Source organism: Aotus nancymaae, unplaced genomic scaffold (genome assembly GCF_030222135.1).
Source record: "Aotus nancymaae isolate 86718 unplaced genomic scaffold, 86718_ANA_hifiasm-v0.15.2.pri h1tg000019l, whole genome shotgun sequence".
NCBI classification, from domain to species: Eukaryota; Metazoa; Chordata; class Mammalia; order Primates; family Aotidae; genus Aotus; species Aotus nancymaae.
In genome coordinates, this window is record NW_026988431.1 from 34,137,325 (window position 1) to 34,160,419 (window position 23,095).

The window sequence follows — 23,095 nt, forward strand, 5'->3', positions numbered from 1 at the left end:
ATGGTGAGAACAGTGGAAACAGGTACAGGGAGGCCACAGTGAGGGAGAGGCTTTCCCTCCCAGGGGACACGGATGCCTGCCAGCAGGCCACCTGGCATGGTGGAGGTGGGTGGTGAACTGGTGGCATGGTAGCTAGCAGGTGCACTCGGGTCACTGTGTGCATGGCCATATTAGGTACTTTACCAGCATCATCTCATTTTCCTCTCAAGAAATCCTTCTGAGACAGGGCCAGTGTCATTCCATTGCACAGAGGAGGCCTCTGAGCTCAAGGATGAGAAACAGAGCATCCAGTCTGCCATGGAAGCTGCGGACCACAGGAAGACTGGTAAATGGGCCCCTGGGCCTCCCACTGTACCAACATTGACAACAGTGGAGGGGGGTGCTCTGGACTGAATTGTGTCCCCCTGAAACTTACATGTTGAAGCCCTAATACCCAATGGGACTGTATCTGGAGATAGAGTCTTAGGTAATTAAGGTTAAATGATGTCATAAGGGAGGGCTGTAATCTCATGGCATTGTGGCCTTGTAAGAAGAGGAAGAGAGGGATATCCATGTGCACACACGGAGCAGAGGCCATGTGAGGACACAGCGAGAGGGCAGCCTCTGCGGGGGGAGGACGGCCTGGGCGGGAACCTGACCATGCTGGCACCCTGACCTCAGACTCTAGCCCCTGGAACTAGAGGAAATTAATTGCTGTTGTTTAAGCCACTCAGTCTATGGCATTTTGTTAGGGCAGCCTAAGCTAACTGAGACCAGAGAGGTGGCAGAGCAGAGGACAACTTCAGCAGCCTCCGAGAACCCAAGTGGGTCTGTTGAGGACCCTGGGGATGGACAGTGGGACAGGGGAAGTCAGAGCCAGAGAGGAGGATCAGGGGTTGGAAGAGCTGGGGAGGCCCTTAGAAATGAAGAGATTCCACTGAAGTGGAGGAAGAGACGGAAGGGCAGGAGGTATTAGAGGGCTCCAAGTGAAAGGCCATTTTGGTTGCTATAGTTACTGTTCACAATCCTGTAATACCTCCTAAGGTGACCTTGAAAGTGTTTGCATTCTTGAAGCCCCTTCACCCAGTGGACTCCTTGTAGAATCTCATGAAAGAGTAGGGTTGCCAGATAAAATACATGATGCCCAGTTCAATTTGAATTTTAGATAAATATTGAATAATATTTTAGTATAAGTGTGTTCCAAATATTGCATGGGATATACTGGTACTAAATGATTATTTGTTGATTATATGAAGTTCAAATATATCTGGATGTCCTGTATTTTTATTTGGTAAATCTAGCAATCCTAAGGAGCAGACCTGTGCTGGCTTCATCCCCATTTGACTGGGGAAGTTGAGCGGCTCCCCCAAGGGTACTGAGCTAATGCAGGGCATGGCTGGCACTGGGACACAGGCACCCTGGTTCCAAACCTGGCCATTTCCACTGCACACAGCTGCCACCTCTGAGAGCTAATTGCTGAACAGCATTGCAACCTGACATCTGGGGCACATGTCAAACCACAACAGAGCCTGTCTTCCCTTTCATCAGGCAGGGCCGGGGGAGCTGCCGGAGTCATCAGAGGGAGGGAAGGCCCTCACTTCAAAGGCTGCCTCACCGAGAATTCCAGCTCTCACCCTCCAGGTTTGCTTTTGGCTTGTTTCTCAGACTCATTCGGCTTTGGGGACTGAGGTTGTACTTGTACTTAGTAAGAATATACTGTTTATTTTTTCCACTGGGGGGAAATACCACCTCCACTAAACGGTGTATTGCCCTTTTCCAAATCTTTAACATCTATCCGTTAATCCTCATGACAACCCTGGGAAATGCCTGTGTGTACTGTTATCCCCATATTGCAGAAGGAAAAACTGAAGCACACAGACTCCTCACACAGAGGGGAGTTGGTTTCTCAGTCTCTTTTCTGGCTCAAGTGTCTTGCCAGCCTACCATGAGGGGAAAATCACATGACATGAAATTGCTCCCGGATCTCAGAACATTCATCTTGCTGAGCCAGAATCCAACAAACCGAGCCTCCTATTGCCCCAGATTCTGCCTTCTTCCTCTGCCTTCTCCCTGTAGGAAGAAGGATCGCATGCAGAAATCAACTGAGGTTCCAACTTTCCTCCAGAGAGGTCACCCCACGAATGTCTTTAGGCCAGCTCAACTCCTCCAGCCCTTGCCCTTCTCCTCCTTCTGCAGGCTTTCTGTTGCTGCGGTTCAGAGTTGATGTTCAAGGGATGTTTCATCCAAAGCTATCAAAAATGATGGGCATTTTGGAAAGATTCTCAGCCACAGGCAGAGAATGGAAAGCAATTTCAGGTGCCTCCTTTACTTCCCAACAGAAGAGCCCACTGGCCAAGACCTCTGGCCCACATCTAAGGCCTCCTGGCCGACAGTTCCAAGGATTGGCGATGAGGTTGCCATGGAAGGAAAGCCAACCCTGCCACTCTGTGCAGGAGGAGCCCAGGCTGACTGCAGCACATCCTCCTTCTCGTGTGTGTCTGGCATGTGAGCACACCACGTGGCCCTGTGGTCTTGCGTGGCTTTCCCTGTCCACCATGCATTTCATTTTGTGTGTGTGTGTGTGTGTGTGTGTGCGCGCGCGCGCGCTGGGGGTGGGGAGCTGCCATGGTTCCATGACCCGGCTTCTCTCTGAGACAGCTCAGAAAGGTCTGGGGATGGTCTTCCTGCCTCAAGGGAGGTGGGAGGTGAAGCCTGGAAACATTCTTCATGTGTCAGGGCAGGTGGAGCATATGTGTGAACAGCACTGGATCAGCTGTCAAGGCTGTCTGCTGTGGCCAGCTGGGCCTGTCCTCCAGAGACAGAAAAAACCAGCGGACCTCGACCCTCAAGCCCATTTCAACCATCAGGAGAAGCTGGAGGAGGAGCAGTGTTTCTAACCACGTGTTTCACACTTAAGAGCAGGGTGAAGTGCACAGGGATTACAGGAGCCTCCCAGCTGGCTGCCCCTTTCCCATTCCCACTGCTGCTGGAGGGACCTGTCTGGGGGCTGCCCCTTCTTAGATGGAGATTGAGAATCCTAAATAGTCCCTGATGGCTTCAGAACTGGGTTCAGATTCAGTGTCCAGGCACTGAAGACCCCATCAGTCTGGCCCTGTCTTCACCTTCCGGCCACGTGGGCCAGGTCCCACTCACTGACACTTTCCAATCACTATGCCTGTGTGAGTCCCACTCGTCTCACACCCTTAACCCCAATTACCTGGCTCAAGGCCCGTGTCTCCTTTCCAGCCTCCTGTCATCTCCCTGGCACTCACTGCCCGCACTTTGTATATGCCCCAAGGCTATCCAAAGGCGTTATCTTTCAGTGATAACCACATCTCACAGGTGCCTAGAGATTTCCAGCAGACAAAGCGCTTCCACAAGACACATCATTTATTTCTCATTGCAACCCCACAAAGTAGGGATGACTGTCTCCACTCTGCAGATGAGCCTCAGAGAAGCTACCATTGCCACTCTGACTTTAAATTACTAGTTTGTGGAGGCTGAGCTTGCCTTACAGATTTGATGGGCACCTGACACAGGCTCTCTCCTCTACCACACCCTGAAAGATTCATGGCAAACACCTGTGGGCACAGGTGGGGTTTCCAAGTGCCAGACTAGATGGGAGGGAAATGTGGCCCCCTCCCGGTAGAAAAGTAAGTCTTCCCAGAGACATGGTTGTGGAGATCTACCACTAAATTTACAGCATTAGAAAGAGGGGTTTGCATGCCCAGATGTAGCTTTTGGCATTTAGGGACTAGGCAGGGTCCTTGCAGCAAAGTCACCCTCTCTCCTAGAACGGGTGCTGTCTGCTCTCACAGCCTCCTCCGTCCTGAGAGCCCCTATGCCTCTGTGGCAGGAAGGAGGGAGGGTGGAGGGTCTGTCTGCAGTCCCAGCGGAGAAGGTAGCACGAGGCTGCATGAAAAGGAGAATGCATTCTGTCTCTGTGTGAGTCCGAGAGATGCCGAACGTGGAGCGGGCTGCCCCAGCTCCACTGAGGGCCTGGCTGGGAAGGGCACCTTAAGGCTTAGCCACCTGGGAGGACGCCCGCCCTGCTCCAGCGTCTAGCTCCCCACGGCGGTCCCACAGCGCCACCTAGTGCTTCCCGCCAGAAGAACGTGTCCGTCACTACGCGAAGGAGGGGGCTGTCTAGGAACCCGGAGCATCTCCGAACTGGCCAGGTGCTCGCATGCCACCTCCATTGCCTGCCGCTTGGCCCACACATGCCTTGTCCACGCTGTCCCTGCTCCTCACCTCCACCCAGGATGATCATCCCAGCCCTTCCTCTCTCAAGTGATTTTGGGGAACAAATGAAAAGGCCAGAATGTAAAATGGTAAAGTGCCCTGCCAAGGTAGCACTGGATACCACTCACTGAGAACCTTCTCTGCAGCCCACGCTGCTAGTCATTTCATGAGGATTATCACTAAGCCCCACGGCAACACCAAAAGGTTGGGATTATCAAGCCCATTTTATGGAAGAGAAACTGAGTTTCAGAGAAGTGGAGTAACACATACAAATTCACCCCACTAGTACAAGACGGGAGCCCAGATTCACATCAATTCCAAAGCCTGTGGGTCCCTGGCTCCCCTGGGAAGAACCATTGCTATTATCATCATTGTCTTCTTAGAGCTGCTGCTGCTGCTGCATTGGAAGAAGATGGGCCCTTCCCACACATAAATGCAGGTTCAAACCACTTGCCAATCAGCAGCTGTTTGGGCTTGGACAGGCCATGTACCACCCCACAGCCTTACCTTGTACCTCCTTCCTGGAAGTGTCCTCCCCTCTTGCCACACCTCAATTACCTCTTCCTCTAGGGATGCCTCCCCCATTGAGCACCCAGCTCTCCGGCTGAGGGAGCTTGTTGTCCCCTGATCTCCTGCAGCCCTGCTAGGAGCCCCAAACTGTCCGATGCTAGGCTGTCCCATTGGTCCCATCATCACCCACTCCTGTGTCAGCATGGCCTCCCCTCAACTGGGCTGGGGCCTCCTCACTGTACACCGGCCAAGCATGCGGCGGCACTCCACAGGCACTCTGCAGGGTGGTCTATAAACATGTCCACACGTTCTGTTACACTCACCCCTTCAAAAAGTGGAGTCCAAGTCATCTCTCCTTGAATACTGACCGGTCTTAGTGACTTGCTTCTACTGAATAAAGTGGGTTGGAAGTGATGCTGTGTGACTTCCAAGACCAGGTTAGAAAAGGTGATATGGCTTTGAACTGGCTTTCTTTCTCCTAAGATGCTGACTCTTGGAATCCAGCCACCAGAATGTGAAGCAACGTGTAGATATTCTGCCTGACAGCCCCTGCTGAGACCTCAGCTGACAGCCAGCATTAACTGGCAGACATGTAACAAATGAGCCTTTGGATGATCACAGGTACAGCCTTTGAGCTACTCCAGCTGGTACAAGAGAGAGCAGAAATGAGCTGTCCCAACCAAGCCCTACCCAAATTTCAGATTCGTGAGTGAAATAAATGCTGCCAAGTTTTAGAGAGTTGGTTACAGTACAGTGGACAACAGAACATTCTGCAAACTTGCACAATTGTGAGCAGCTGCTAAGTACTGAGCACACACAAGGGTGGACTGTGGGCTCTGTCCACCCCATAGCTCATCATCATTGCTGCGCTCCAATTCTTAGAAGGGCTGGTTCTTCTCATCCTTGCCTGGAGGCCTGGGGCCTGCTCTCGTAATTCTACTCATCATTATTAATTTATTTATTCATTTATTCAACAGGGTATTTTTAATTTTTTTGAGACAGAGTCTTGCTGTGTCACCCAGGCTGGAGTGCAATGGCACGATCTCGGCTCACTACAACCACTGCCTCCCAGGTTCAAGCGATTCTCCTGCCTCAGCCTCCCAAGTAGCTAGGATTACAGGTACGTGCCACCAAGCCTGGCTAATTTTTGTATTTTTAGTAGAAACAGGGTTTCATCATGTTGGCCAGGCTGGTCTCAAACTTCTGACTTCAGGTGATCCACCTGCCTTGGCCTCCTAAAGTGCTGGGATTACAGGCGTGAACCACCACACCTGGCCCATTTATTGAATGGGTATTTATTGAGCTTCTACTATGTGTCAAACACACTGAAGCACTACTGAAGATATAGTGCCAAAGGCTCTGCCCTTATGGAGCCTGTAGTCGGTAAGGTAAGATAGATAATATCTTGTGTAAATCCAAGTAAACTAACAATTATTTAACTAAACTTCATAAGCACCATAAATGCAGGGCTAGGATACTGTGACGGCGTGTAACCAGGGAAGCTGCCTTAGTCTTGCTGCTCACCTCTCTGCAGCCTGCCTCATCCTTTAGCTCACCCCAACCATTCATTAGGAAATCCTCCACCATGGAGCCCCTCTATCCTAAATATTCAGTGGCAGTTCCAATTTCCTGGAATTTCATGCTTTTTACAATTGCTTCATGATTTGCATTACTTTGTGAGTCCTCATGAACTATAGTTTTTAAACCAGAAGAAAAATAGACTTTGACAATTCTAGGTCTAGAAAATGCATGGTCTCCAATCTTAAGTTACTCCCTAATGGTATCATTGAGGTGTTTTTGTCCTGCCAACTTCGTTGAGGAGGACCTCCACTTCCATTCAAGATAGAGGAACAGGGACTAGATTTACCTGAAACAAAGAAACAAAACAGGCAAAATATATAAAACTGTTTTTTAAGATACTGAACAGTGGCTTGTAGTGAAAGTCAGTGATTGCTGAAAGAGAGGATACAAAGAAGTGGATCTCTACCATTTTCACAACTCACTGCCTTGAGGGACTTTCCAGGCGATGACACAGAAGGGGAACCCAGGCAGAGCCTAGAAAACCTCCTGCATTCAGGAGGTAATGCTGAGTGCTCAGGGAGACCAAGGCGGCTAGGGTTTGCTAATCAGAGTACCAAAGAGACAGAGAGCTACACAGAGAGAGAACTCAGGATCTGCAAAGGATACATCCTCATCAGTTACTCAGCAGAGTCCTGATCACAGCATGTGTATGAAGAAACTGCCTGAAAGCTGGGGGTCAAGGAGGGCATCCACAGGGATTAGGAACAGTGAACAGCACACACACAGAGAGAGAGTGCTGAAAATAGTGCCTGGTTCCACCAACAAGAATGGAACAACTCCTAAATTATGGGGCATTGGGTAAAGTCTTTGTGAAGGTCTTGCCTCAGTAATGGGAAATAAATAGCCCTAGATGGAGCACTACTCCAAACCCACCTAACAAATCATAAAGGAACAGCCAAAAAGAGAAAATGTTTCCAATTTGCTCAACTACACTCTGAACTAAAGTATATGTGTAAGAATACCAAAAAATGCAGCATCCAACAAAGTAAAATTCATAATATGTGACATCCAAATGACGATTAACAGGCATATAAAGAAGCAGAAAAACATAATGCATCATGAGAATAAGTTATGCTAACCCAGAACTGACACACACATAGAATTAACAGAAAGGACATGAAAAGTGATTGTAACTGTATTCCATCTCTTAAAGTTAAGCATAAACAGAGAACTTACAAAAAAGGCCTAAATCAAAACTTCCAGAGATGGACACTACAATCTCTAAGATAAAAACACATTGGGTGAGATTAATGTCAGATTAGACACTGAAGAAGAAAAGATTAAAGAATCTGGAGCCACAGCAATAGAAATGGTTCAGAATGAAACATGCATAGAGAAAAAAATTTTTTTTTTGACAAAGAGGAGACAGCATCAGTAAGCTGTGGGACAGCTTCAGGTAGCCTAATATACATGTAATTGAGTCCCCAAAGGACAGCAGGAGATAGGAAAGTGAACAAAAATATTTGAAGAAATAGTGGACAGAAATTTTCCAAATTTGATAAAAACTATACATCTGATTCCAGAAGCTCAACAAATCTCAAGCACAAGAAACATGAAGAAAACTACAGCAAGGCACTTCATAATCAAATTATTCCAAGCTAATTATAATTTTAAAAATCTTAAAATCTGACGGAGGGAAAATAATTGACACATCACGTATAGCGAAACAAAAGAATCTATAGTCTAGAGAAGGATGAGACCTGAACATCCTGGGCAGTTGGGAAAAGATATAAAGAATCATTTAATCAATCATTCATTCATGTATTCAACAAAAGTTTGCTGTGCATGTGGATGTACTAGCCTAGGTGATATTGCAATAAAATATGTAGAGTCGCTGTCTTCATGGGGTGAGAAAAATAAATAAGCAGATAAAGAGCAAAATAACAGATTGTAAAACGGCTATAAAGGAAAGGAGTAAGTGTTGAAACAGAGAATCGAATGTATGCATTGGTGGCGGCAGGGGTGGGTGTGGTAATCAGGACTTGGAATCAGAAGTTAGATTTAGGGTGCATGTGAGAAGTGTGGATGGAGAAGTTAAAAAAGTAGCTGGATTTAAACCTGGGGATGGGGAAGAAGGTTTTGGCAGGAAGTGGAATAAATAATTTATTTATTTATTTATTTATTTATTTGAGATGGAGTCTCACTCTGTCGCCCAGGCTAGAGTGTTTGTTTATTTTTTTGAGAGGGTGTCTCACTCTGCCACCCAGGCTGGAGTGCAATAGGCTCACTGCAACTGCTGCTTCCAGGGTTCAAGAGATTCTCCTGCCTCAGCTTCCCGAGGAGCTGGGATTACAGGCACCTGCCACCATGCCTGGCTAACTTTTGTAATCTCGAACTCCTGACCTCAGGTGATCCTCCCACCTTGGTTTCCCAAAGTTCTGTGATTACAGGCTTGAGTCACCACTCCTGGCCCGAAATTTGTTATTTAGAACGATTGAAATGAGTTTACTAACAACCCTGTTTTGCCAGGCCTTAGGATAAGTGCTTAGCACAGAAAAACAGGTGTTTTAACTTTATTCATAGGGAAAGACATAAACACCGTCCACCTGTGAATAAGTGGTTTAGTAGAAACAGTCTGTAAAGGCCCAGAAGACTTTCGGCGCTTTCCGCCTTTAACTAGACTACATTTCCCAGAATGCTGCAAGAAATTGGGCGTGACTCGGAAATGTCTCTCATCCACTTCCGGAGCAAGAGGCCTCTGATAATCATGGCGCCCCTAAGAAGCACTGTGTTGTTGTGGAGCCTCCTGAGAGGTTCTCGTCGTGTGGAGTGGGTCTGTTTCCGGGACCGAATCGAGCCCCGGCCTTGTGGCCTGCTCCAAGCGCTACCTTGCTCTTTCGAGGCGGGGCTGCTACGCCGCTGGCTCAGCTCCGAGGCCGGTAAGTGACCTTCCGGACTTTGGCGCGTTCTTCTGGGAGACGTAGATCCTGTTTTTTGGCTGGCGAAAACTACGCGGCAGCCCCTGCGACACTTACCGTGGCGCCTCCTCAGATTCAGTTGGCTTCTTTGAATACCTGTAGAGTTTGTCATCACCTGCATCTGTTCATTCGTTCACTCACTCGGCCAGCAGTGCCTGAGTTCCGCTCCTTACAGAGCACTGTGTTTGTGAGATACGGCAAACTAAGACCGACACAGACCTTTCCCTGTGGGAACTCATGTTCATGGGGAATTAGTGCATTGTGACGCAGGCTGTGATAGGGGACGCACACAGTAGAGGGACTCAAACTAGGTTGGGAGGTCAGGGAAGGGTTCTTGGAAAATATGACCAAAGCTGCGATCTGGTTAGCCATGCTGAAGAGATAGCAAGAAGCTTCTCAAGCATAGGGGACAGTATGAATGTCCAGAAATGAGACTGAGCACAGGTATTTGGAAACTCATTTTGGAGGTAGAATTGATAAGGCTTGGTTAAGGCTTTGGATATGAGTTTAAAGGGAAAAATCAAGATTGTTTCTTAAGTTTTTGACTTGAATAGAGGGTTGTCCCATTTACACCAAGATGGAGATTAATTGCTGGAATCATCATTTGGGGGAGGTAGTGCAGGAGTAGATGAGGTCGGGAGGTGGGAAAGGAGGAATTAAACGTATTTGGGATGAATTAAATTTAAGGTGACTTTGAAAGTCAGGTGTTCAGTATGGAGTTAGATATAAAGTGAGGAACCTCGCAGTAAAAATGGTAACTAAAGTTGGGCAAATGGGTGAGATTGAGAAGAGAGTAGTGCTGAGTACTTGCTGTGTGCTGGATACCCTGAGGGACCCTGGGTGCCAGAGATGAGTATAAGACAAGGTTCTGGTCTTCATAGAGCACATCACCTAGTGAGAGACATAGTGTAAGTAAGCAGACCGCTTTAAGTTTTTTTCTAAATGATGTTGGAAGCCATTTGTGAATTTTAAGCTTGGGAGTAATCTTGATGACATTTCAGGGCGATTACTCTGGTTGCTCAGTGGAGAATGATCTGCAGTGGGGCCAGAATAGAGGAAGGGGGGCTGATGCAAGAGATGAGGATGGCCTTGACTACAGTAGTGGCAATGGGAAATAGAGGATTAAAATGAGATTTATGAAGGCAAACAATCAGTATGTTCTCTGCCAGTGGTTTTTTTTTTCTTCTTTTTTTGTAAGATGGGGATAATCATAGTGTTCACCTCATGGGTGGTTGTGAGTATTAAATGGGCTGAGTGTGTAAAGTACTTAGCTCAGTCAGTATTGGCACATAGTAAATAGCTAATAAATGGCAGCTCTTATAATTAGTTATTATTACATCTATTTGATTATTATTGTTATTACTGCTGTTGGCTAAATCTGGAGGATCAGGGAGAATTTAGGAATGACTGTAAGATTTTTGGCCTGTATGACCTACTGGATGATGCTGAGATAGGGAACAGTAGAAAATGCAGGTTTGAGACAAGGGAAAGTTGATGGGTTCAAATTTGGTAGTATAAGTACAGGAGAGATGTTGGGTAATTGGATGGAAAGTGATCTTGGCTGGAGATTCTGATTTTAGAGTTTCTGACATATAAAAGGCAATTGAAGTCATGGGAGGCTTGGAGAAATCATCGAGTAAGAATGAGAAGGGAGCAAAGGACTTTGTTCAGAATCTTGAGGGATACCAACATTTATAGGACTGGGAGAGGAAAAGGTGACTAGAAACAAATGGCTTTTTCTTTCTTTTTTGCTAATGGAAATGGAAATAGAGGTTAGACAAAGCAGTAGGCAAACTGCATGAAGCAGAGCTAAGATTTTATTCCCATCTTATGTCTAAGGTCCTTCCATGATACCACATGGCCTCTACAGTATCATGTCCAGTGATCTAAGCCTCTCTTTCCTAGCTGCAATCTCTTACCTAGACTTTCCCTCCCTTTTTTCTCTGCCCTGATGAGGCTCTTGGGAAGCTTTCTTTGACCCTGTCATGTCCATCCCTAGTCCAGGCTATGCTTAGTTTCTTCCTCTGCAGTCACCCAAGCCTCATACCTCTCCTGTATACCGTACCTCTCACACCTTTCACTTACACCAAGGAGTACTATGATAAATTGGAAACCAACCATCTAGGATCCAGAACCAGACAAACCTTGGTTTAAATTTTGACTCTTATCACTTAATAGTTAGTTGTCTTTTGGTAGGCCTCAGCATCCTCATTTCTAAAATTGGGATATCAGTACCTATTTTGTGAGTGGTTGTAAGCATTCCTGAAAATGTATGTTATACCTGCCATATAGAGACAGCTCTGTAAATGGCAGCAACCATTACAGTTATAACATTATTTACTTTATTCCTGTTATTTCCTCCAGTAGCCTGTCCTTTTGGCAGAGACTGAGTCTATCACCTCATCATAATGAATGCTCAGTAAATCTTAAATGAAGGAAGGAATGAATGAATCTCATAGGTATTAGCATTTTGCAAGTGCCAAGGTAGACATAATACTTTTTATTGTTAACTTAGTTTTCTATTTAGAGGTCTTGTTGGCTTGTCATTTTTGTCACCTTCTTATTTACTAAAGTTGATGTTAGCAGAATCTGGTAGCCCAGAGACCAAGAAACCTACATTTATGGATGAAGAAGTTCAAAGCATACTCACGAAAATGACAGGCTTGAACTTGCAGAAGACTTTTAAGCCAGCTATTCAAGAACTGAAACCACCAACCTATAAGCTAATGACTCAGGCACAGTTGGAAGAGGTAGGTGAATGCAGGAATATTGTTAGAATACCTTTCTTTAAGGAGTTAAACGGCATTTCTGGAGGCCCCTGCAGATGCTTATAGCTGTTCTTCCACAGGCACTAGTGAAGGGTAGTGCCAGGTATAGAAAGAACTGAGAAAGGAAATGTGCGTAGGCAGCCAGAGAGTGGTAAGGAGCATGGCTGGAATTGAGCAGACTAGGGCATATGGATAAGATCTGGGTGTTCAGAGAGTCCCCTCTCTGCTTTCAAGCCAGCCTGAGCACCCTTCCTTTTTCCTGCCTGCTCCAGCTTCCTTCCTGGAGAAACATCTACTGTGAGCTGCCTTGGGGCTGAAGCTTTGGTGAGATTATGAGATCTTGCACGGAAATAGCATGTTTCCCAGGCACCAGTGTCCTCCTGGAGCCATAGGTACTGAGTCCTTTGTGAAAAACACTTTGATGTATGAATAGGTAAAGCATTAATACTCATCTTTCTGATTCAAAAGTAATTTATAGTCATAGTAAATATATGTGTGTGTGTGTATATATATATATATATATATACACACACACACACACACACACAATATTAGATTATATGAAGAGTAAAAGTCCCCCTTTTCACTTCCTAGAGGTAACCACTGTTAACAGTGTGGCATGAAGCAATGTAGTCAGTGGTTAAGAGAATGGGCTTTGAAGTTAGGTTGTCTAGGTTCAAATACCAGTGCTGCAATTTCGTAGCAATTTATTTAACATCTGTGTGCTTCTGTTTTTTCTTCTGTAAAATGGAGATGATAACAATTGGACCTAACTCATAAGTAATTGAGGCCATTAAATGAGCCAAATACTTTTAGAGTATTTGAACCATATCTGGTACATAGTAAGCACTCAATAACTACATTCCTTATTCTGTTTCAAGCAGCTTTTGTAGCCTGGCTTTGTCTCGAATCATTCCTTTGTGGTTTTGATAATGGTTGCGCCTATAGCTGGTGGTCTCAGCCACACTGCAGAGGCAAAGGCCAGGGCTCACAGGTTTGGCTTTTTACTTACTGATTCATGGCTACAGCTTCTTTTCTTTGCAGTTTTTCACATTTTTTTATTAGTATCTGCTTTTGTTGGATGATCTTTTTGTTATGTAACCTTGTGGTGTTCCTTAATAAATATTTTCTTTCATTAGGCTACAAGAGAGGCAGTTGAGGCAGCTAAAGTAAGATTAAAAATGCCACCAGTTCTGGAAGAGCGAGTACCAATAAATGATGTGTTAGCTGAAGATAAGATTTTGGAAGGAACAGAAACAACCAAATACGTGTTTACTGATATATCATATAGCATACCACACCGGGTGAGTATATGTTTAACTGCAAAATGATCTTTGAAATACCATGTGGAGAAGGGCCTGAGGGATGATGTGATCTGGCTGTCTCTTATGCTTCCAAACCAGATTTCCTCTGGGTGAGACCCTTCTGGAAGATAAAAAAAAAAAAAAAAAAAAAAAAAAAATGCAATGAGAAATGCAGACCAGCCCCAAGTCATGATGTTACCATTTCCCTGCAGATAATAGACACAATATATTCCAGATTCCAGATGTGCTGAGACAGAACAAGAGATACACAGATACAGAAACCCATCCCAAACCACAAATGGACAAAAATCTACAAGGCAATAGAAGCAGGAGACTCTTTTTGCCTAAGTTAGACTGATATCTTTAGCGAAAGCTTTTTGAGAAGATAGGCTGTTTTTGTCCTGTAAATTCCTTGATGATGCCAAGAAACTCAGACTTCATAAAGGAGTTTCACTTTCCCGAATTTTCAGTAAGAATGACAGATGTTTCTCAGATAATTTCCAGGCATCATCACTTCTTCTGTTGTGGTTGTTATGCTCTGGCTCCCCTTTCTTTGATTACCAATTTAAAAGAACACTGGCATTTTAGAAATATATCAGTTTTGTATTTGAGCCTTTGCAAGTTAAGAATAAAAAGAGAAGAGTTTACAGTTCAGCCCACAGAATACATTAGAACACTACAGAATGCTGAGTTTGGGAGAAGGTCCACTCCATATTAATATTTTATTATACATGATTATGGTTAGAAAATGATTTGACCTATGTTCAACACCAGCCATCTGTGACCTTGATCACATCAGGGTCACCACCTGCAGAAGTCTGGCCTGCAGGCCCGGACTCAACCATGGATGAATGAATGCACTTTCACACCTGGTTCAATGATTTGAGTGGGCTATGGCCGTTGGCTGCTTTTAGAGGGTGAAATGCAACCAGTCAACTAAGACTCCCTCTCCATGATTACATTTATTTAGTATGAATTTTACAACAGAGGCTCTAAGTTAACACACTTGTGGATAATTAACATGGTTAAGTGAGTGGTTTTATGAATGATAAAAGCTTTAGGTTCCGGGCCCAGAGTAAACACCATTAACGGGTAATTCCCCTTTGATCTTCCCCTGAGAGGGCCATCCAGCACAAAGTTTACATGAGTAAACAGAGTAGAGACCAAGGGACGTGGGGTAAACAGACTTAAACTGGGAAAGTCTCTTACAGTCCTGATCCTCTCCCTAACTTAATGGACCAGTTGGCCGCCTTGGGCCTGCCCCAATAAAACCATTTGGCCTTCCAAAAAGTTTGAGACTATAACGTATAATTTTTCCTAATATATCTTTAATATTTTGCCAGCCACCCCAAGTGAATGTCAACAGCCATCTGTATACTTGACAAAATTTTGTTTTGTGGTGCTTTAATATATGTTTACAGTGCTATGAAGGCTGGTTGGGAAGCATTTCATAACATGAAAGGGAGAAGGGAACTTGGAATTCAGGTTTCTCAAATTACCAAAATACTTCTGAGGGAAAGTTGTATTATTTTGGCATGTGCTTTTTTTTCCTGTTGACAGTGTTGAGGAAAGTTTTAATTATATTGTATTGAGAATGTGTTTAGAGACTCCTACACCTCTGAAAAGTTGAGAGTTAGTACCATTTGGTTAATTTAATACATTAGTCAGGTGTGTATCAATTATCAGCAATGTGCAAAACTCCATGTATGCCACTCTGGGTATTGCAAAGAATTAGAATTCACATTTCCTGCCCTTTTCCAGTTATATGGCAATATCTGAGGGCTGTCAAAAATCTTGCCCAGGGTAAATTTCCAGTTGAATGGCATAAAAAATGGGTAGAATTTAGAGGAGGAAGTGATCTCATGGCCTGGGACTTGGCAGTTGGAATTCCGAGTGAAGTGACCAGAGACAGGTAGACCAGACAGTCTGTCAGACATGTTTATGTCTAATGCCAATATGAGAAATCACAGAAGTGCAGAAGTAAGACTCCACATTCTTGGGTTTGTTCCTTTTATCCCAGGGACTTCAAACATCAATCATAAAGTAGTAAAATCTGTTTAGATGAGACTTTGGGGTAGAGAAATGAAAGTTTGGAAAGGTCTTATAGCACTTCTTTCCTCTAAATGGATACAGATGAATCTCAGATCAGCTTTTTTCGTATCGAACTCACGTTACCTCCATAGTTGGTACTTACTAAATACTTTCATTTTAGATTTCTGATTGTCAGATGCACAGCCAGTGATTAGTGAAGGAAGTATCAAACCTTGCTAAGTTTTTGAGGTTTAAAATTATCATTGAACTCATATGCATGATTGCATTTTATGTTTCTCAGTTGCTTTTTATATTGTTGATTGCAAATTCTTATAATGGTCTTAGTGGGACACAGGAACTAAAAATAAGTCCTCACAAAGCATCCTTGATTATGTTTTTCTATTTTAGGAGCGTTTTATTGTCGTCAGAGAACCAAGTGGCACACTACGCAAAGCCTCTTGGGAAGAACGGGACCGAATGATACAAATTTATTTCCCAAAAGAAGGTCGTAAAGTTTTGACACCAGTAATTTTCAAGGAAGAAAATATTAGGGTAAGGTGACTTAGGTTTTATATTTTAGTCAGTGGTGATAATTTATTTGTAGAACCAATTGGCTTTGTTGTTGCTTAGCATTTTGCCTTGATCCAGATAAACATTTCTAATGGCAACTTGACTTCTTTTTTAATAGAATCCTTCTTCCTACCTAAGGTGGGTTGTACTAGGGTTCTCTCTTTCATAATTGACTTAGCTGGAATTTGAATCTAGGTGTGACAATTTCAAAGCCTGTGTTACTTCTTTATGCTTATTGATGAGCACAGAGTGTCCAGTATGGTGGGGGGTGGCGGGGGCAGGCCTGTCATGGCATCAGGACGGGTGCTGAACTTTTGTGTTCCCATGTGATGCTAACTCTGTTGTGTGGTTTTAGACTATGTATAGCCAGGACAGGCATGTTGATGTCCTCAATCTCTGCTTTGCCCAGTTTGAGCCAGATTCTGCAGAGTATATCAAGGTGAGTATATCTTAGTTTCTAAAATAGAGGCTTAATTATGGTTATGAGTAAGATTTTTAATCTAGTACAACAAATTTGGTCACAAGTTTCGATAAGGGGGAAAGGGAAGAGAAATATCTGAAAATCTATTGAGTACAGATGTGTGCCAGATATATATTTTATCACAACAACCTTTGATTAAAGATGAGGGAATTTAAGCTTGTAGAGTTAAGTAGCTTGCTGAAAGTTGCATAGCTACTAAGTGGTAGGGTTAGGACCCAAGTTTGATGACAAAGCCTGTTCTCTTTTCAGTTTACCATATAGGAATCAAGTTATTTACTAAAATTTGCCAAAGTACAGTGTGTGTCTTACAGCTCAGTAAGTATTCATAGTACCTTCTATGTGTAAGGTATTGTCTTGTGTACTATAGGTGATGCCACGAACTAGGATAGGGTATGCTGTGCCAAAGCCAACAGTCCAGACATGGCTGTGAGGAAAGATGCTAGTAAGTAACAGATAATTATTTCCTCAGACCTAAAATGCTAGGCACTAAGAGAAGGTTACAAATTCTTTGAGGAAAGGCTTCATAGCGGTGTTACGGAGGGTTCTAGAAGTGCAGGAAATACTGTGGCAGGCAGAGTTTGGTAAGTGTTTCAGTTAGAACAGTATAAGCAATAGGCAGGAAATAAAGTAGGGCTTGAGGAATGGCCAGTGATCTGGTTTGCTTGTGTATTCAATGTATATGTAGGGGAGTGATTAAAGATTAAGCTAGGAAGGTGGATGCAGTCACATCATAGGTGACCTCAGATGCTAGGCTGAGGAATCTGGAATTCATTCAGCAAACTTTTGAAAGCCTTTTGAACAGAGGAACGCCCCTCAGAATCTTCATTTAGGAAGATCAATCTGGAAGGAGGACTGAGTTTCAGTTAATAAGATGGAATGGGCTAGCTGGTGGAATAGGGTAGTTGATGGGAAGGATAGGGGAAAGGGAAAGTAGTGGAAAAATATTCTTGATTTCTTTTCTCCCATAGTGACCAAGAAGTGGGTGCTACATTATTCCTAGTGGTCTCTATATGTGTAATTGGTGCTTAATAAATTGTAGTTAGCTTGCCAAAATGTAATTAATATGGCTACAAATCTTTGGTGTCTTGCTCCAGGCTGCTGTATACTTCTGCAGTGGAGAAGGGACAGACTTGCTGTCATTTAGACAAATTCTTTTTTTTTTCTTTTTTTTTTTAAAGATGGGGTCTTGTTCTGTGGCCTATCATGCCCAGCTAATTCTCTAAAAAATTTTTCCTAGAGATGAGGACTGCTCAAGCAGTCCTTTCACCTCGGCCACACAAAGTGTTGGGATAACAGGCATGAGCCACTGTGCCTGGCCACCATTCTTTCTTAACAGAATCCTCCTTCCACCTAAAGTGGGTTGTACTAGGAATGGTTTAAATCATACCTGTTGATTAATGATATGGAGGCAACTGTAAGTAGACCTGGTTTTACTTACTTGGGCAGCACTTATGCTAATCAGTGTACATTGAATAATGCTGCCTACTTCTTTTTATTTTCATGTTTCTGAAGAGTTGCATTTTATGTGGATAGGTTCATCACCAGACCTACAAAGATATAGATAAACATGGAAAATACGACCTTTTACGTTCAACAAGATACTTTGGTGGAATGGTGTGGTATTTTGTCAATAATAAAAGGATCGATGGTTTGCTGATTGACCAGATTCAGAGAGATTTGTAAGTATGATCTTAGTAAGTGAAAGAATCATTCTTGCTGCTCTAACAGTTCATCTGTATTTAAGCTATGGTATTTTTCCAATGGTAACAGTGTATTGTCTAGTACTTGCTTACCTTAGTTTATGGATTTGCTCTTTTAGTATAACCTAGCTCTCCTAGTTTTTGCTTTTTTATAAACAGTGCTAGAGTCTTGATAAGTGGCTTTGGATCTGTGCTGTAAAAGCTCAATATTAGCTTATCTTGGGCTCACTCCTGAGTCAGTGAACTTTCCAGATACTGAAAGGGGGATTAAATAGGAAATGCAAAGAAGTAGAAATAAGCTCTGTGGTTCTTTTTTGGTAGAACTATTTCTAGGGCTTTTCAGTAAACACCATCCTTTAACTTATGAAAATACTTTTGATATCCCTTGCTTTTGCAAGATTTTTAAGGCATCAAAAAAGTTAGCTTCTTTTCAGAGTAGTGTGAAACAAAAAATATCTGTTGTATTTTAGCATCAAGCTGCTGTGCTCCCAGGCTTCTAACTGGAAATAATACAACTTGTGATAAAACTGAAGAGAAAATAGTTTTTGAGCATCTTTCTGTCAGTTGGTTTAGGAAGGCCAAAATGACAAGGAACCAGCATAGCTGTAGTCAGAAAGTCAGCATTCCACAAAAAGCCCTTGCTGGACTCAAAAGTCTGAACTACAAGACAGTTTTGAGATTATTGCCACTTTCAACCTGTTTTTGACTTACAGAGTGCCCTAATAAACATAGACAAAAAGGTAAGGCATGTGGAACTCAAAGTTCTACAGAACTTATCTTCAGAATAAAATACAGCCCATGCTTTGAAAAAGGGCATCATTTCTCATAGGAACAATATTCCTAATAATGATTTCCAGACCAGCCCATTTCACCAGCATATGTAGTGTAATGTAAATCAGAGGGCAGAAATATACCTTCATAACCCATAATCGGGCTGGTGGTGATGGGGATGCTCAGGTGACTTGCCTTTATGTGCATTATTGCCTATGAATGAATTTTCCACTTACAAAGTTTCTTGAGTTTAATCATTTCTGAAATTGTTTTATTTATTTATTTTTGAGACAGAGTTTTGCTCTTGTTGGCCAGGCTGGAGTGCAATGGTGTGATCTCGGCTCACCGCAACCTCCACCTCCTGGGTTCAAGCGATTCTCCTACCTCAGCCTCCTGAGTAGCTGGATTACAGGCATGCGTCACCACACCCAGCTAATTTTGTATTTTTTTCAGTCGAGGCAGGGTTTCTCCATGTTGGTCAGGCTGGTCTCTAACTCCTGACCTCAGGTGATCTGCCTACCTGGGCCTCCAAAAGTGCTGGGATTACAGGTGCAAGCCACCGTGCCTGGCCTGAAATTGTTTTATTAAAACAGTATGTTCTTATAAAAAATTAGAGCAACACAGAAATGTTTGAAAAAGTTCTTTATTGTGGTGTATTTATATATGATATTATAGTACTACTCATCACATGTACGCTTTACATCTGAAGTGGTTCATGCTTACCAGGAGGGAAGTTTGAGTACTTAGCCTTTCCTACTGTTAGGTAAAAGCCATCCTGTGGTCATTCAGAGCAGGACAGTCAGCTTACTGCAGATCCCAGGCTAGACAGTAGAGGGTGCACATCCTCACTGAATGGAGCTTAGGCAAGAATTGGGATTCTGCACACATTTATTTCAGATTCAAGTCCCACTGTTGGTTTTTATGTTGATATCCTTTAAAAATCTTTTTGGAGTACAATTTATTTTCTCTTGAAGTATGGGTGGGGTGTTAAGCTAAATTTAAATTGTTCTGTGAGGCACAGGCATTATACTTCAGCATGAACCTAATGAAGCCCTAAACATACCAATAGGTAGTAATCCAGTTAAAATCTTTATAAGGCCACATGCCTAGGCTACAAAGGGGATTTTAATTTTTTACTGGGGAGACAGTTCATTGCTGCATTTATTGGACTTTGTTAGACTGTAAAAGCACAATAGATTTGTAATGAACATTTTTATTTTTTTCCTCCTGAAAAGCTTTACTATACAAACAGCTCTGATTTCTGTTTTCCCTGAGATGGCCTTTAGGGTCGATGAACCTCAGGTTAAGCCCAGAGCATTTCTCTAAGGCTGCCAGGGCTTGAGGAATTCTGTACTTACTCCCACTGTCATCCTGTTCATCATCCCCTAGCTCAGGTAAGGGAAAAGTAGGGAAGGTTGAAGAGTGCTAGCTGCGGAAGCACTGAATTAGGGTATCCTCAGCCCTCCATTCCCAACTGCAAGCCAGTAGTTCACTAAGTATATATAGCAGCTTCAAAAGCACAAACATTCTGAGTGTTATTTTTATATGCCCTCCAGCGATGAGATGGCAAATAGTAGGAAAGTGTCAGCTGTGTGAGAAGATAGGGATTGTTTGGTTTGGGAAAGTTGTAATGTTGATAAAAATTGTTTATACATTTCTAAGAAGTAAGTACAAACTGGAAGAATTGAGTTCTTGTTCTGGCTTCTTCATAGGTAGTTGTGTGATGCTGAGGTTAGACAGATTGCTGATGTAGAACCCGACTTTCCTTTTTGTCTGATGTGTGTGTAATTTGCTTCACTGGAATGCTAGCTTTAGATGCTAGTTTTTACTTATGCGTTCCTGTGAATAGTCCGGTGGCCTGAGAGTCTTTCCTTGGAATCTTAGGGGGCCTCTTTTAGAGGCATTTGTCTCTGTTAGCAGATATCACTTAGAAGTGAGTGACTTTGAGATCCCTGTGACCACCACCCTCCTACTTATGTAGAATGAAGCTATATTTCTGTCCCTTGAGTTGGATTAGACTGTTACATGCTGGTGAATTGGACGGGCCTGGAAATTATCTACCATTAGGAATGTTGTTTCTGTGAGAAACGGTGCTTTTTTTCCAAAAAGAATATAGCCATGTTTGGACACTTCCTGCAGTGACTCCTGCCCTACCTGCTTCACGGCGTTGGTGTGAAACCTAAATTAGTCAATTTTCCTGAAAATGCTTTTGAAACTATAAAACTGAAGGTCCCTCCCCAAACCCCTCAGGTTGAGGAAAGTCTGAAATGTAATTTAGTTTGAGGTTGGCACATACTTTTATAGGACTGTGAAGCACATGGAGAAAACCCCTAGATAACATTAAGCCCTTTCATTCTCAGAATCGATGATGCCATCAGCTTGGTTCAGCTGTATCACATAGTCCATCCAGATGGCCAGTCGGCTCAAGAGGCCAAGGATCAGGCTGCTGAGGGAATAAATTTAATTAAGGTAAAGTTTTTTTCTTTCCACATTGGTTTTGTGGTGGTAATTGAATTGGGAAGAATTCAGAATTGGGTCATAATTAATGGTAACTAAACAGATTTTTGAATATGGGGCATCTGTGGTCTTGAAAACATCAGTTTGATTTGTTCCTGTATTTCTTCAGCCCGGACAATAGAAAGGGGAGTGGGGGTAGAGTACAATAAAGTAGGTTGAGTGATGGGCATCCTGGCAGCTGGAGTCCAGGGAAGTTTGGACAGTGGGGACAGCAACCCCCTTGTTCTGTGGAGCACCGGAAGGGCTGAGCTGCATCTGCGGTGATCAAGTCACCAACAGGACAGGGTAGAGGAGTAAGTAGCACATGTCTCCCAGAGCAGCTTCCTGCTGTAGTGTGGTCACATCACATTGGAGTAAATGGCCACGTGTCAAGAAGTGGAGAATGTGGTGCTTGTGTATCACCAAGCTTTAGTTGTATTGTCATTTTGGAGCTGCCCACCTCTCAAAACCATGTGCTTATATATATTTATCTGTAAATGCTGAGATGACTTTTTCAGGAAGGAAAGAAGAGGAGATTGTATAATTTCATCTCTTCTAATGCTCAGAATATACATGGTTTTGTGGAACTGACTTCTATCCTAGTAATACTGTTTGCATGCTGCAGAACAGTTTGAAGTCTTACTAAGGGAACAGTGACCTGTGATGACATCCTAGGAAGAGTAGAGAGAAACTACAGTATTGATTTTCTCTGATGAACCAGATAAAACAAAATGCATTTGGAGAAAATATTCTTTAAAGTGAAAAATTAGATTGGTAACTCTTAGTCTCCTGGTTTCTCTCTAACCTAATGATTTTTGTTTTGATCTAGCAGGAAGTATTAACATTAGTACAATGTCAGGGTCTTAATTGGATACTTCTGTTGTTTAGAATTAGTATTGCTTGAAATGTGTTGGGTACTGTTTTTCTGTCCATGGGTGTTTACTGTATAATCAGGAAAAACTGAAATTTGAAAGACCTTTTTAAGTAGGACTCTTAGCTACTACAGAAATGTTAATGATATCTTAAAACTGAAAAATTTATAAATATGTCCAATTGGTTTAAAACTTTTTTTTAAATTTAAACAGGTCTTTGCAAAAACAGAAGCACAGAAGGGAGCATATATAGAACTAACATTGCAAGCTTATCATCAAGAAGCACTCAGCCATTCTGCAGCTTCCTGAAAATATTTTTAAAATACATTTATTTTACTAAATACTGACATTTCTCTGTTAATAAATATTGAGCTAAATATTAAACGGTGAGATTAAAAGGTACCAATTTGTAGTTTTACCTACAAAGCAAAAATTGTTACCCTACTCGCTTTCCTATGTTACAAGGATATTTGAGTGCCTGGTTATGAATTTCTCGAATCATGCTAGATGAGTGTACAGTTAAAAAGTATTTTTTTTGTGTGTGTCTGTATGTTACCAAATAGGGCAAATAATGTAATTTAGACAGATCCCAGGCTTAATAAGGTCAGAGGAACAGAGGCTTCACATCTGAATCCAGAAATGGGTAGCTGCTAGACAAAATCAGGGCAAGACCTGTGGAATGATGCAATGAGGTCAATAAAAAGGGTTTAGAGAATTGCAGCGTGGATATTCAGCTCTAAGAAAAATGTGATTGACACTTGAAAATGCAGATTTAGTCATGCAAAGAAAAGAAAGTGGGGCTGATTGCTAGACAAGGTATAGTTTCGGCTCAGCCTTCTAACACTAGAACTTCTAAAACTAGAGGCCTATAT

General features: G+C 43.0%; 2 protein-coding genes across 8 annotated transcripts in view; one reads left to right on the plus strand and one right to left on the minus strand.

The window, feature by feature from the left end:
* The first annotated feature begins 8,979 nt into the window (after positions 1-8,979).
* MRPS22 (mitochondrial ribosomal protein S22) lies at positions 8,980-22,625 on the plus strand. 4 transcript variants are annotated; one of them, XM_012451095.3, is made up of 8 exons: positions 8,980-9,191; positions 11,814-11,980; positions 13,138-13,302; positions 15,742-15,885; positions 16,259-16,342; positions 17,918-18,063; positions 21,216-21,324; positions 22,437-22,625. In XM_012451095.3, the coding sequence occupies exons 1-8, from the start codon at positions 9,020-9,022 to the stop codon at positions 22,530-22,532; spliced, it is 1,083 nt and encodes a 360-aa protein (XP_012306518.2). In that variant the 5' UTR covers positions 8,980-9,019; the 3' UTR covers positions 22,533-22,625. The 4 variants fall into 4 exon arrangements, with proteins under 4 accessions (XP_012306518.2, XP_012306519.3, XP_012306520.1 ...); XM_012451096.3 differs by having other exon boundaries at positions 11,817-11,980; XM_012451097.2 differs by having other exon boundaries at positions 9,109-9,191; positions 11,804-11,980.
* The window catches only part of COPB2 (COPI coat complex subunit beta 2), a 46,844-nt gene continuing 37,002 nt past the window's right edge, over positions 13,254-23,095 (minus strand). For 2 of the 4 annotated variants that reach the window (XM_012451094.2, XM_012451093.2), the window contains exon 23: positions 13,254-13,420. The gene's annotated coding sequence lies outside the window, so the exon portion shown is untranslated. Of the gene's footprint in view, positions 13,424-23,095 lie in introns of all 4 variants that reach the window. The other 2 variants (XM_012451092.2, XM_012451091.2) reach the window with 1 other exon arrangement.

Excerpts from the sequence above, each read along its gene's own strand:
- MRPS22 (XM_012451095.3), top strand. The coding sequence starts at position 9,020 with ATGGCGCCCCTAAGAAGCACTGTGTTGTTGTGGAGCCTCCTGAGAGGT. Across the intron at positions 13,303-15,741 it reads CATATAGCATACCACACCGG|GAGCGTTTTATTGTCGTCAG; the intron begins GTGAGTATATGT and ends TTTCTATTTTAG. Across the intron at positions 15,886-16,258 it reads TCAAGGAAGAAAATATTAGG|ACTATGTATAGCCAGGACAG; the intron begins GTAAGGTGACTT and ends GTGTGGTTTTAG.